Raw genomic sequence first — 14,257 nt, 5'->3', positions numbered from 1 at the left:
TCACATCACTGAGGAGAGCAAGTCTCAACATAGAATGTGATGGGAAATTGCACCCTTCGCTCCGCACCCTCTGCTATTCAAAGTTCTCTCCTTCTCACGGTAATGCTCCCATTAATGATTAATAATTACAGGCAATACAAATCTGGATTTTACACATCTCACCAACCTTGGAGTGTTCCACGCATCTCCTAGGGATCTCCAGATGTCCCGCTGTTCTGCACTGGTGTTTGAGTTGAGAAATTGTATGGCACCAGGGATCAGGAAAGGGATGATCACGTTTGGTGCCAGATCTGGATTTGGAATGGATCTCAGGATCTGAGAAGAAAGATGCATTTTTCAGCAAAAGAATCAAATAGGGGGCACACTTCATAAAAGAAGGTCTTGGATCGGTTACTAAAGTGAAAGGTTCTGATGGGTAAACTAGGCAGAACCATTGACGAGAGATCGTCAACTTAAAATGGTCCCAAAGAGAGTGAGGCAGGAGATTAGGTTGTTGGTGTATGGAATGATTTAGCACAGGGAGTAATTAAGGCAGAGATCATTGAATCTTAGGGGAAAATTGGGTAAATATTGAAGCAGAGAAAGATAGAGGACTATGAGTGTGAGAGTGGGACAGTGAGAAAAGATTTGCATTGCTCTAGCAAAGAACCAGCAGAGTCACAATGGGCCAAATGACTTTGTTATGTACTATAACAATCTATGCTTCTATGAGTACCAACTGGATAACCAGCACCATCCCATTGATCTATTTCAAAACATTCCTGGAAATTAAGTTGACATCAAAGCCCTACAGAGCTGAAGAAGGAAATATTAGACAAAGCACCCAAAGCCAGTCTTAAAAGAGAAGCTAAAGAAAGACTTGAATTTATATAGTGCCTTTCATGAACTCAGGAAGCCCAAAGCATTTCATAGCCAATGAAATGCTTTTAAAGTACTGTTGTAATATAAGAAATACAGCAACCAATTTGCACACAGCAAGCTCTCACAGACAGTAATGTGATAATGACCAGATAATACATTCTAATGATGCTGGTTGAGGGATAAATGTTGACCAGGACACTGGGGATAACACTTCTTCGAAATAGCGCCTTGGAATCTTTTATATCCACCTGAGAGAAAAGACAGGGCCTTACTTTAAGTCCCATCCAAAAGATAGCACCTCCAACAGTGCTGTACTGAAGCTTCAGCCTGGATTATGTGCCCAAGTCTCCACAGTGGATCTTGAATCTGCACCTTTCCTGCTTCAGGAGCCAGGTCTAAGCACTGAGCCATAGTTAGAGAGTGTTACAAAAGTGCTTCTATATTTTTTGTCGAGTATATGTTTTTAAGGACTTTATATTTAAATTGTGAAGATGGAGTCATTGGAAGGCTGAAGATTTCATAGAAGCTGGACTTTGCTTTGTTGTTGACAGTTCATTGAAAGGACACTGAGATGTTGTTTAAAAACAGCCTTGCTGGAAGTCATGTGCTTTAAGCAATAAACAACAGAAACCTTGGTGATCTGGGGAAGATGTTTACAGAGAAGTAACAGGTCAAGAAATTTGGGGTGAGGAGGCTTGACTCTTGAGATATTGTTTTTGGTTTTGCTTTGGACAGTGTGTTGGGGTGTGAACTGTTTTGAAGACAGTTGGAGAAAACCAGCCAAGAGAGCAGCAGCTCACCCTCTTCCATCTCTGAGAACTTCCTAAGAATCAAGTGTAAGAAATAGAGAAACTGATTCTGCATTTCTCCTGAAAAGCCTGCCAGAAGCTCCTGATGCCACATTTCTCCTGGAAAGCCTGCCAAACTGATCCTCAACGTCACCTGAAAAGAACTGCTGTAGAAAGATCCCTGTGACAGCCGTCTATGCGTATTTGGGACGCGAAACCAAAAAGGGACAATTGACATCTTTCCATTCTTTTTTCTTCAGGAATTAGAAAGTATTTGGTTAAAGTATTCTTTTTTGTCTTTTTTTGGGTAACAAACCTCTGCAGAGAGAATTTCTGTATTTTTTTCAGTATGTGTGTGAGTTTGTGTGTGGGAAATTTCAAAAGGGGAACTTTCATATTTCAATCTGTGTTTTTGCTTTGCCTCGTTACTGGTTGAGTCTTTTTTTTTATAATAAACTGATCATTTTGTTGTTTATTAAAGAAACCTGGTTGGTGTGTTTTATTCTGGGATAAAGAGTAGAGCATATGATTGACTGTATCGGTAACTAGGTAAACAATTAAAAACATTTATGTTGTGACCTGTGGAGAAGTGGAACTAGAAAATACAGTGCACTCCTCCCACCTCAGTCGTTAGAATAGCTGAAGACACGTATCCCAATTGTGAGGCCAGAGTGAAGGAGTGAAAAAAAGACTGTAATTAGAAAAACACAGACTCCAAATCAGGGATCATTACTGGAAGTTTCATGGTATATTTAACCACTATGCCAAGAGGGGAACCTTATACCCAAGTCATTTAGATTGAAATATTCAATGAATGCACCACCTTAGGAAAATGGCTTTTCCTTTAATTAGACTATTATGGTTTTTTTTATTCATTTCTGGGATGTGAGCATTGCTGGTAAGGCCAGCATTTGTTGTCCAATCCTAATTGCCCTTGAGAAGGTGGTGGTGAGCTGCCTTTTTAAACCGCTGCAGTCCTTGTGGTGTAGGTACACCCACAGTGCTGTTAGGGTGGAAGTTCCCAGATTTTCACCCAGCGACAGTGAACAAATGGCGATATAGTTCCAAGTCTGATGCCCTTGTTCTTCTAGGTGGTAGAGGTCACAGGTTTGGAAGGTGCTGTCAAAGGAGCCTTGGAGAGTTGCTGCAGTGCATCTTGTAGATGGTACATACAGCTGCCACTGTGTGCCAGTGGTGGAGGGAGTGAATGTTTAATGTGGTGGATGGGATGCCAATCAAGCGGGCTGCTTTCTCTCAGATTGTGTCAAGCTTCTTGAGTGTTATTAGAGCTGCGCTCATCCAAGCAAGTGGAGAGTATTCCATCACATTCCTGACTTGTGCCTTGTAGATGGTGGACAGGCTTTGGGGAGTCAGGAAGTGAGTTACTCGGCATAGAATTCCCAGCCTCTGACCTGCTCTTGTAGCCACAGTATTTATATGAATGGTCCAGTTAAGTTTCTGGTCTACTTCACATGCATCTTTCTGGCCAATGAGATTTTTGGGGACCACACAGTTGCAAAATCACCACAAGGCTTTATAACCCCTCCAAGATAAACAACAGAGAGAAAGAAAAACAGGGGACCAAGTTAAATTGAATTGCTTCCTAGAACCCAGGAAGGGAACAGGAATGTCAGAAGCACAAAAGCAGGCTGCTCGCTGACCCTCCCAAATGAGACGATGCCACAGACTGAATGGATCTTACTAATCAAGGTAAGTTCAGTACAGAAGAAGGCTGTTCAGCCCATCATTCCTCCGTTGCTATACACCGATCCCATTTCTTTCTCTGCTCTTTACACCTATCCTTTGATAGCTGTCATTGTCATAATTAGTGTAGAGTGCCCATCTCAATGTCTGCTGGAGAATTTACTGCCGGGAAAGCATATCGGAAGGCAGTGAAGTTAGGGATTGTTTAAAGAGCGAATAGAGAGATAAGGAGCATCTACTTACAAATCCAAGAATCTGAAACAAAACGTTAACCAGGTCGAGAGCACTTGGTGCCTGAAGCTCGGCCTCTAGCTTGCTCTAAAGAGGAAACAGAATTCATTGTCACCTTTTGAAACTTGGTAATTAACAGTACAGTTCACATACGGCTGCTGCCAGCAAATGATGAAAGCAAAACCCAAAGAACAATTACAAAGCATTTACTGCCCAGAAACAGGCCATTCGGCCCAACAGGTCTATAACCAGCATTTTTTGAATGCCTTTTGAGATGGGTTTATTTTTCTTTGTTATGTGCTATTGGTTTTGGTGTCTAAAGAAGATGAAAATTTTCTTTTTTTTAAGCTTTGTAGTTCTCTTTAAAAATGTCACATTCTCAGAAATTGTACATCCCAAAATCAATTTCACTAGTGGGTCATTAATTATGGAGAGAAGTGGGCATTGTCCGCACTGTGTTACGGAAGGAATTTCATCCAGAAGGCTCCATAGCAACATCACAGCAATCCCAGGAGAGCATTAGAAAGCGGGGTTGGGGAGTTGGTTATGCGGCCCACTGGGCAGCTTCCTTTCACAGCCACTGTGCAATCCATTCCCTCTGGGGAAGTTCCCAAAGGGTTTGGCATAATCAAGGGGAGAACACAAAAACAAGAAGCGCGAGGAAAGGAGTAACATAAAGAAGTGAAGTCCTGCAAACACTATCACCATTCACATAAGGGGTTTGAATAGAAAGTCCTAAATATATGGTACGTAAGCAGGAATTCTTTGGGTAATACTGAATACTATTGCAAAGATGTTTACTGAAGAAAGAAAGATGCAAGTTAGGTTAATATTTCCTTAAGTTTTGAGCACTTCAATCTCACAACAAAAGCCTGCTCTCTACCTTGATGGAACAACAGTCTGATTGTTTGATGATTGTGATATGAAGTGAGTGACTCAATAAACATAACTACACTTCATCACAAAGGACAGCCATTGTTATGATCACCTGGTTCATGGTTTGTATTAATATTTTAACATGGAAATTTAATTTTTTTTAATGCAAGACAAATGAAAACACCTGGTTTGAGAAGCTGACAAACAAACCCAGGGTTGTAACAAATCAAAGGATAGCCCATGTTTATTTAGTAAGGTCATAATGCGAAGTGCGGAGATGGTGTGTCTGCAGCTACCCCAGTCTGGAGTTTAAATAATTCATGTGATCTCCCAGAACAAAGGGAAAATTTGAAGTTGAAAATAATTAACTTAAATTGCCATCTGGGAGATCCTATGTGTGCTACATTGCTATGGAGACAGATGTTGCTAGGGAGGGAGGCTTTTTGGGTCCGGTTTTCTAATGGAAAACTGGTGGCTTCAGCCAGTCAGCTGGATTTTGGAAACCTGTTGGCTTTGAGAGCAGCTGGACTCAGGATCAAAGAGTCCATTAGGAACCAGGGGTGTTCTGTTTTGAGGCAGGCCCGTGCTCAAGCTGGGAAGTCCAGATTCATGAGGTGTTGACAGTGAACTGCAGGATTTGCCTAACTAAAGCTAGAGGGATAATCCCCAGGAACTCTCAAACCTCGGAAGATAGCTGGGAAATTAAGGAAATTGAAGCGAATTCCCAAGAGCTGTGGTACACTTTGGATTGGTCCCAGGAGAAGTGAGCAAACCACCAAGATTATGCAACATATAGGGAAATTTTTGGGGTGGAAGTAAAGTTAAACAGGAGTGTTCTGTAAGATATTTAAATTTAAAATATCAATGTCTTGAGTTGTAGTGTTAAGTTAGTAGTGTTTTGTTTTGTTTAACTCTTGTACAGTAGAGTTTTTGTTTAAAATGTGACATCTTGTGGTGTAATTCTTTCAGTCATAATTGGGAATTCAACTTTCTTGTTTTAAGTATTAACAGTCCCTCATGGGATCATAACACCATGAATAGAGAAAGGGAATGTAATAATTGTAGAAAGAGAATGCAGGTTATCCATTAGAATGGGTAGATTTGTTGTGGGATGTCAAAGTGTCTAATTCATCCCTCCCCACCCCGTGACATTCATAAGTCTCTGAATCAGTCTTCAAAATACAATAATCATTCTGAAGCACAATCTTCTCACTGCTGCAGCTAGGGGTAACTTTCTTGATAATCTTTTTTGTCAATGCAAATCAGAGAGACATCTCTTCGAGAATACTGAATGCAGTATTGCTCACCAGAATTAAATCCTATCTCAGTGGACAGTGACGGATGTCACTGATAAACCCTGGTTCTAGTTTGGAATTTTGCATGCCACTTACTGAGATGAAACATAGCCCAATAAAAATTCAGGGATTGGGTGGTGTACTGAGTTAACACATTTACTTTGAGAACTAATGATGGAGTTAGTTATCACTGCCTCTTTGGTAGACTGACCATGAGATCATCCCAGTGTTAACACATTATCTCTGAGACCTGATGGAGTTAGTTATCCCAGTGGTTCTGGGATCTGGTGGAGTGAGTCATTGTGCTGGTTCTGGGATCTGGTGGTACGAGTTAACCCATTGCCTCTGGGATCTGCTTTCAATCCAACCTAGGCTGACAGGATGAAATTCACCTCTGTCTATTAACTGTAAGGTTCCTATACGACATGTATCTGGAGTAGTCTAAGCCCAGTTCCATGAAATTCCTTCTAGTATGATACAAATTTAGAAATTGCATGGAGGTTGGTGGCCATTAAACTGGTGCAAACTCACAACTGCACATGTTCATATATTATATAGAATGTACCACACAGAATCAGGCCATTCAGCCCAACTGGTCCATGCTGCTGTTTATGCTCCACATGAGCTTGCTTCCATCCTTCTTCAGCTAACTTTATCAGCATAACCTATTCCTTGCTTCATTTTATGTTTATCTAGCTTGCCCTTTAATGCTTCTACGCTATGTGCCTCAACAGTTCCATGTGACAGCCCATTTCACATTCTAACCACTCTGGTTACAGGCATTTCTCCTGAATTTCTTATTGAGTTTATTACTGAATACCTTATATTTATGGCTCCTAATTTTCGTCTCCTCCACAACATCTTCTTTATGTCTACCTTATCAAACCCTTTCATAATCTTAAAGGCCTCAATCAGGTTACTGCTCAGCCTTCTCTTTTCTAGAGAAAGGAGCCCCCAGCCAGCTCAATCTTTTCTGATAGGTATAGCCTCTCAGTTCTGATATCATTCCATTAAATCTTTTTCAAAAGTTAATCTGCAGTATTTACTTGTATGTTTCAGTGATTGATTCCCCCTTTCATTGTAGTGACAGTGGTACTTACAATCAAATTAAAGGCATATTTTAACTTCTGCAAACATTCTTTATACTCTTCCTCAGGAGGCAGTGCTTCTGCAGGGAAAGATACACAGAAAACCTGGTTAGTGAAGGGTCACAGGATGGCAGCACTTAGCTGCCTGTTTATTAGGGTAGCAACATTCCATCTCAGCTCACCAGAGGTATAATAGGAATACTTTAAATCACGGACCTGTGGCACCTGCCAGTTTGGATCAGCACTGCCAATCTCAATACACCGAAGGCCCTGATTGGACTGAGCACCAAGTCTTTTTGGGCTGTCATTTGGATCAGTTTATTGATTTTCCTGGACCCATAGAGCACCCGTCACATTCTGAGATTTTACCATTTATTCTTGGAATGTGAGCAACATCAACAAGACAGTATTTATTACCAGTCTTTCCTTGGCCTGAGAGCACTAAGAGCCAACTATATAGTTTGGAGACTGAAGTCACAGATAGGCAGAGGAGACAGGTTCCATTCCCTGAAGAACATTAGTGAACCAGTTGGGTTTTTAATGACAAAATCACAGCCTCCAGAATCATTGTTTCAGGTGCTGGCCAAAAGAAAAGAGATTTATTAAACTTAGTTTCATAACTTCATATGGTGGAATTTGACCTCAGAATCTTTATGTTGTAAGTCCACTGCCATGGACAATAGAGGCAAAAGCATCTACCAACTTTGGCTTCATCCATTCATTCAGTGAAATAGTTGGTGTAGGAAGTGTGATTGCCCCCCACAAACCATTGCATTTATAGAGCACCTTTAATGGCCTCAGGACGTTCCAAAGCACTTTACAACCATTGTCACCATTGTAATGTGGGAAACATGGTAGCCACATGGTGTACAGCAAGCTCCCACAAACAGCAATGTGGTAATGACCAAATACTCTGGTTTTGTGATGCTGATTGAGGGATAAATATTGGCCAGGACACTGGGGATAACTCCCCTGCTCTTCAGCGAAATAGTGACATTTAGTGGGATAGCTGGATTTTTTACATTCACTTGAGAGAGCAGTCACGGCCTCAGTTTAACATCTCATCCAAAAGATGGCACCTCCTTCAGTCCTGCATTGGCGTGGCAGCCTAGCTTTGTGTGCACAAGTCTCTGGAGGAAGAATTTGAATCCATTAACATCTGACTCAGAGGAAAGAGTGCTACCAACTGAGCCATGGCTGACATGAATATCAAGCCTTAAATGATAAAACTTTGGCTTTAACATTTCTTGGCCTGCAAGGGAAAAATCTCTGTCAGATGGCAGAAAGTACCAACAATAGAGTTAGGATACTTGCTGCTCTTCCCAGAACTAGGAAATACCTAGAACATTTAAAGCCATCTCCATTGTAATTAAATAAGGAATACAAGGAGCCCTTCATTATGGACAATTACCTTTATGCTTTTTTGATTTCTTTTTCTTCTTCAGTGCTTTCTCAGTGTTGGAGCCAACAGCTTGAATTATTTTATTGTTAAACAGCTCAATGTCTTCTAAGATGTGGTTGAGGATATCCTGTCAGGAAGGAAAGACGCCATATCTTAGACAGAAAACTCATCGGTAGTCATTCAATGTGAGCAATAATTGGGTGTAGTTGTGTTGGATGATCCTAACAACAAGCTTCCTACCATGTTGATATGTAATTCCATTAGCTGCTCTTTCCGTAAAGAAAGACTTGCATTTATATCGCACCCTTCACAACCTCAGAACATAGTGTAAGGAACACAACCAGTGAATTTTCACATGGCAAGTTCTCACAAACAACAATGCAATAATGACCACATAATCTGTTTTAGTGGTAAAGATTGGCCAGGACTTCTATGCACTTCTTGAAATAGGGTCATGGGATCTTTTACATCAACCCCGGAGAGCAGACAAGGCTTTAGTTTAACATCTCATCTGAAAGAAAGCACCCCTAACAGGGCAGCACTCCCTCAGTACCACACTGGAGTATCAGCATGGCTTACGTGCTCAAGTCTCTGGAGTGGGACTTGAATATGCAGCCACCTAACTTAGGGGCAAGAGTGCTACCAACTAAGCCACAGCTGACATTCAAAAATAGTAACCAATTTAAAAGAGATGAGTCAAAGCAGACAAAAGAAATTTCACATAACTCCATTAATGCTGGCACTGCAATGATATCTCCCAACCCTATATTGCAACGTAATAATATTGCACAGCACTGCTTCAACCCAAATAGCTCATATCAACAGAAGTGTGACTCTGTTTTACCCAGCTCCCCTCATCCCACAGCCAATGAGTATCAATAGCAGAGGTCCAATCTCCAAGTATGCTTAGAAGCTAAAGTCCAGTTTCAGGATTGGATGTATCATTTGAGATCTCATCCAAACTCCTTGGATACACTTGTTATTTATTCTTCATAGATCAATGGGTTGTGGAGAAAGAATGAATAAGACAACATAACTATAGTTTACAATATAGAAGGGCTTGGGCTGAAGTTTTTGCCATATAAACTGCTTTAAGTTACAGCCACAATGACTATAGGACTTGGTGTTATGCTCAGGTGAAGACAGTTATATTTGTTCTAGTGTAAAATGGCAGATTAACAGCTCAGTTCTACAGTTTCACTTATGGTGAATCTGAATCTTATTCCAACCCCATAAATATAACAGCAATGGCTCAGTTTATAAGTGCATTGACCAAACCATAGAATCCAGGAAGGTCCCAGGTTCAAGCTTGGGCCTGTGCTGTGTTAACTGCTTTCAGCCAGGCCACTTGGAAAGTTGATACAATTAGGCACAACACTCCACTTGGTTTGAATACCCTTGATCAGAGAAGATTGAGGGGTGTTCTGAACAAGGTGTTTTAAATGGAAAAGATTGGGTGGGGTAGATACAAAGGAAATTATTTCCTCTGGTGGGGAAATCAAGAATAAGACAGTAACATAGTGGTAATGTTACTGGATTATTAATTTAGAGAGCTGGACTATTCCTCTGTAGACAGGTTTTCAAATCTCACCACGGCAGCTGGGGAAATTTAAATGCAATCAATTAATGAACCTGGAATTGCAATGCTAGTTTCATTAATAATGCTCATAAAACCAGTGGATTGTTGTAAAAACCCATCTGGCTCACTGCAGGGGAGGAAATCTGCCCTCCTTACCCAGTCTGGCCTATATGTGACTCCAGGTCCACGGTAATGTGGGTGGTTGACTCTTAAATGCCCTCTGAAATAGCTGCCTAGCAAGTCACTCAGTTGTATCAAACCAGTACAGATAAGCCAAATAAGAGGGGGAAAAAAAACAGATGGGCTGCCTGATATCAACGTAGTCATCCCCTACCCTGCAAAGTCCTTCTTACTACCGTCTGGTGACTTGTGCCTAAAGTGGGAGAGCTGTCTCACAGACTGGTCAAGCAACAGTGTGATTTAATCATGTACACTAAATCATATCCAACACAAGGAGAAACCTTGTCCTCACAAATTAACCTCTCGCTGATGCATCTGTCCATGACAATATTGGTAGGGGTGACCACTGCACAGTCCTTGTGGAGAAAAAGTCTCACCTTCACACTGAGGACACTCTCCATTGTGTTGTGTGTCACTGCCACTGTGCTAAATGAGATGGACTCAGAATAGATCAAGCAACTCCAAAACTAGGCATGAGGTGCTGTGGTCCATTAGCAGAATTGTAAACAACCACAATCTGCAACCTCATGACTTGGCATATCCCTCATTCTACCATTACCTGCCAGAGTATATCTACTGTACAGGATGAGCAGCAAACTATTAAACATACATCGCCTCCAGTCCAGAACCAAGGCCACTCCAACCTCTGTCATCGAGCTGCAGTATGCTGACGATGCTTGTGTATGTTCACACTCAGAGGCCGAGCTTCAAACCCTCGTCGATGTATTCACAGAAGCTATTGAATGAATGCGCCTTAAGCTAAACATCCAGAAGACAAAGGTCCTCTACCAGCCTGCTCCCACAGTGCAACACTGCCCCCCCACCGACTATCAAGATCCACGGCAAACCACTGGACAATGTTGATCAGGTCCCATACCTTGGGAGCCTCTTCCCAGTAAGGACAGACATCGACAATGAAACTCAGCATTGCCTCCAGTGTGCCAGCGCAGCCCTCTGTTGTCTGAGGAAATGAGTGTTTGATGTCAAAGATTTTAAACCTGGCACCAAGCTCATGATCTACAGGGCCGCTGTGTTACCTGACCTCCTGTATGCGTTGGAAACATGGACACTGCACAGCAGACATCTCAAAGCCCTGGAGAGATATCACTAGCAGTGCCTCCGCAAGATCCTGCAAATTCAGTGGCAGGACAGGCGCTCCAATATCAGTGTCGTCTCTCAGGCCAACATCCCCAGTATCGAGACACTGGTCATGGCTAGTCAGTTACACTGGTCGGGCCACATCGTCCGCATGCCTGACACAAGACTCCCAAAACATGCTTTCTATTCCGAGCTCCGTCACGGCAAGAGGCTACCAAGAGGGCAGAGGAAACGCTTATGTCCTTAAAGCCTCTCTGAAAAAATGTGACATCTCCACTGATTCATGGGAATCTCTTGCCCGAGACCACCCAAAATGGAGAAGAAGCATCCGCGAAGGTGCCAGCCAGTTCAAACGTCGACATGCCCAGGCAGCAACCAAGTGCAAACAGTGGAAGGAGTGTTCGGAATTTTGAGCATTCCATTCACTCGTCTCAACAAACACCACCTTTCCCACCTGTGGCAGAGTGTGTGGATCCAGAATTGGACTATTCAGTCACCTAAGGACCCGCCACCCTAGAGTGGAAGAAAGTCATCCTCGTTCCCGAGGGACTGCCTAAGAAGAAGGATATCCCGCATTCTACCATTACCCTCAAGCCAAGGGGGCAACCCTGGTTAAATGAGGAAAGCATGCCAGGAGCAGCACCAGGCACACCTTAAAATGAGATGACAATATGGTGAAGCTACAACACAGGGCTACATGCATGCCAAACAGCGGAAGCAGCATGCGATGAACAGAATTAATCAATCCCAAAACCAACAGATCAGATCAAAGTTCTGCAGTCCCACCACATCCAGTCATGAAGCATGGTAGACAATGAAACACCTAAATGGAGGAGTCTCCAAAAACATCCATATCCTTAATGATAGGGGAGGCCAGCATGTCAGCACAAAAAACAAGGCTAAAACATTTGCAAACACCTTCAGCCAGAAGTGTCAAGTGGATGATCCATCTTGGCCTCCTCCTGAGGTCCCCACCATCACAGATGTCAGTCTCCAAACAATTCGATTTACTCCACGTGACATCAAGAAACGGCTGAAGCCACTGGATACAGCAAAGGCCATGGGCCATGACAACATCCCATCTGAAGTACTGAAGACTTGTGCTCCAGAACTAGCCACTAGCCGTACCCTTAGCCAAGCTGTTCCAGCACAGCTACAAACTGGCATCTACTCAACAACGTGGGAAATTGCCCAGATATGTCCAATCCGACCAATGGACGGCCCCATCAGTCTACTCTCAATCATCAGTAAAGTGATTGAAGGTGTCATTGACAGTACTATCAAGCGCACTTACTCAGCCACAACCTGCTCATCGATGCTCAGTTTGGACTCTACCAGGGCCACTTGGCTCCAGACCTCATTATAGCCTTAGTCCAAACATGGACAAAAGCACAGAATTCCAGAGGTGAAGTGAGAGTGATTGCCCTTGACACCAAGGCAGCATTTGACTGAGTGTGGTATCAAGGAGCCCTAGCCAAACTGAGGTCAGTGGGAATTATGGGGAAAACTCTCCACTGGTTGGAGTCATATCTAGCACAAAGGAAGATGGTTGTGGTTGTTGGAGGCCAGTCATTTTAGCCCCAGAATATTGCTGCAAGAGTTTCCTCAGGGTTGTGTCCTAGGCCCAACCATCTTCAGCTGCTTCATCAATGACTTTCCCTCCAACATAAGGTCAGAGTGGGGATGTTCGCTGACAATTGCACAGTGTTCAGTACCATTTGCGACTCCCCAGATACTGAAGCAATCTGTACCTGCATGCAGCAAAACCTGGACAACAAAGCTGGGGCAAGTGATATTTGTGCCATATAAGTATCAGTCAATGACCTTCTCCAACAAGAGCGAATCTAACCATCTCCCCTTGATATTTAACTGCATTGTCGCTGAATCCCCCACCATCAACAATGTGGGGGTTACTATTGACCAAAAACTGAACTGGACCAGCCACATAAATACTGTGGCTACAAGAGCAGGTCAGAAGCTGGGAAATCTACAACAGATAACTCACCTCTTGTCTCCCCAAAGCCTGTCCACCATCTACAAGGCACAAGTCAGGAGTGTGTTGGAAAATTCTCCACTTGCCTGGATGAGTGCAGCTCCAACAACACTCAGGAAGCTCGACACCATCCAAGACAAAGTAGCCTGCTTGATCAGCACCACATACACTACCTTAAACATTCACTCTCTCCACCAGTGGCACGCAGTGGCAGCAGTGTGTACCATCTACAAGATGCACTGCAGCAACTCACCAACGCTCCTTCAGCAGCACCTTCCAAACTGTGACCTCTACCACCTAGAAAGACAAGGGCAGCAGACGCACGGGAACACCACCGCCTGCAAGTTCCCTGCCAAGTCACGCACAATCCTTCTAACTATATCACCATTCATTCACTGTCGCTGAGTCAAAATCCTGGAATTCCCTCCCTAACAGCATACGGACTGCCGTGGTTCAAGAAGGCAGCTCACCACCACCTTCTCAAGGGCAATTAGGGATGGACAATAAATGCTGGCCTTGCCAGTGATGCCCACATTCCCAAGAATGAATAAATAATTAAAAAAATTTGAGTTCGGCCATTCAGGAGCGAAATCAGGAAACGCTTTTTCCACACAGAGCATAGGAGAAATCAGGAATTTTCTCCCCCACTAGGCTGTAGATGCTTGGGAACAATTGAAGCTTTCCAGATTGAGATCAATAGATTCTTTTTAGGTATCAAGAGAATACAGAGCTAAGGTTGATAAATGGAGTTGTTGCATAGGTCAGCTATGGTGGATTACGCTTGAAGGGCTGGTCCTATGTTGGTGGGCTAAGGAAGGAGAAAATAAGTAAGCAGAGCTCCTGCTCACTATTCCATAGCTCCGGATGGAAAATGGGGATGTCATGTGAGGACAAGATTGAGTACCCCAAATAAGACACTGAAACTCATTGGCCAGACTCACAAAAGAATAGCTACAAGTGTGAGATATCGGGGTGTAGCTCAGTGTCCATGGAACCATGCACCAATATGAGTCATCACCTTCAAGAGAGGAAGGGAGAAATTTGGGAAAGCAACAATACAAGACAAAGGTTTTAAGGAGTGTCTTAAAAAGGAGGTAGAGACAAAGAGGTATAGAGAGGAAATTCCAGAGCTCACGGCTGAAATGGCTGAAGGCACTGCCGC

The 14,257-nt window shown here is 43.0% G+C and overlaps 1 protein-coding gene across 1 annotated transcript in view; it reads right to left on the bottom strand.

Moving 5' to 3' along the window:
• The window catches only part of eps8l3b (EPS8 signaling adaptor L3b), a 90,560-nt gene that overhangs the window by 24,297 nt on the left and 52,006 nt on the right, over window positions 1-14,257 (bottom strand). The window contains exons 10-13 of the mRNA XM_068057437.1: window positions 8,255-8,372; window positions 6,856-6,923; window positions 3,597-3,671; window positions 167-315 (exon numbers count right to left, since the gene is read on the bottom strand). Of these exons, the coding sequence (XP_067913538.1) occupies window positions 167-315; window positions 3,597-3,671; window positions 6,856-6,923; window positions 8,255-8,372 (410 nt within the window). The remainder of the gene's footprint in view (window positions 1-166; window positions 316-3,596; window positions 3,672-6,855; window positions 6,924-8,254; window positions 8,373-14,257) is intronic.

The sequence above is a fragment of the Heterodontus francisci genome, chromosome 25, assembly GCF_036365525.1.
Source record: "Heterodontus francisci isolate sHetFra1 chromosome 25, sHetFra1.hap1, whole genome shotgun sequence".
NCBI classification, from domain to species: Eukaryota; Metazoa; Chordata; class Chondrichthyes; order Heterodontiformes; family Heterodontidae; genus Heterodontus; species Heterodontus francisci.
This window is presented reverse-complemented; position numbering and strand designations above follow the sequence as displayed.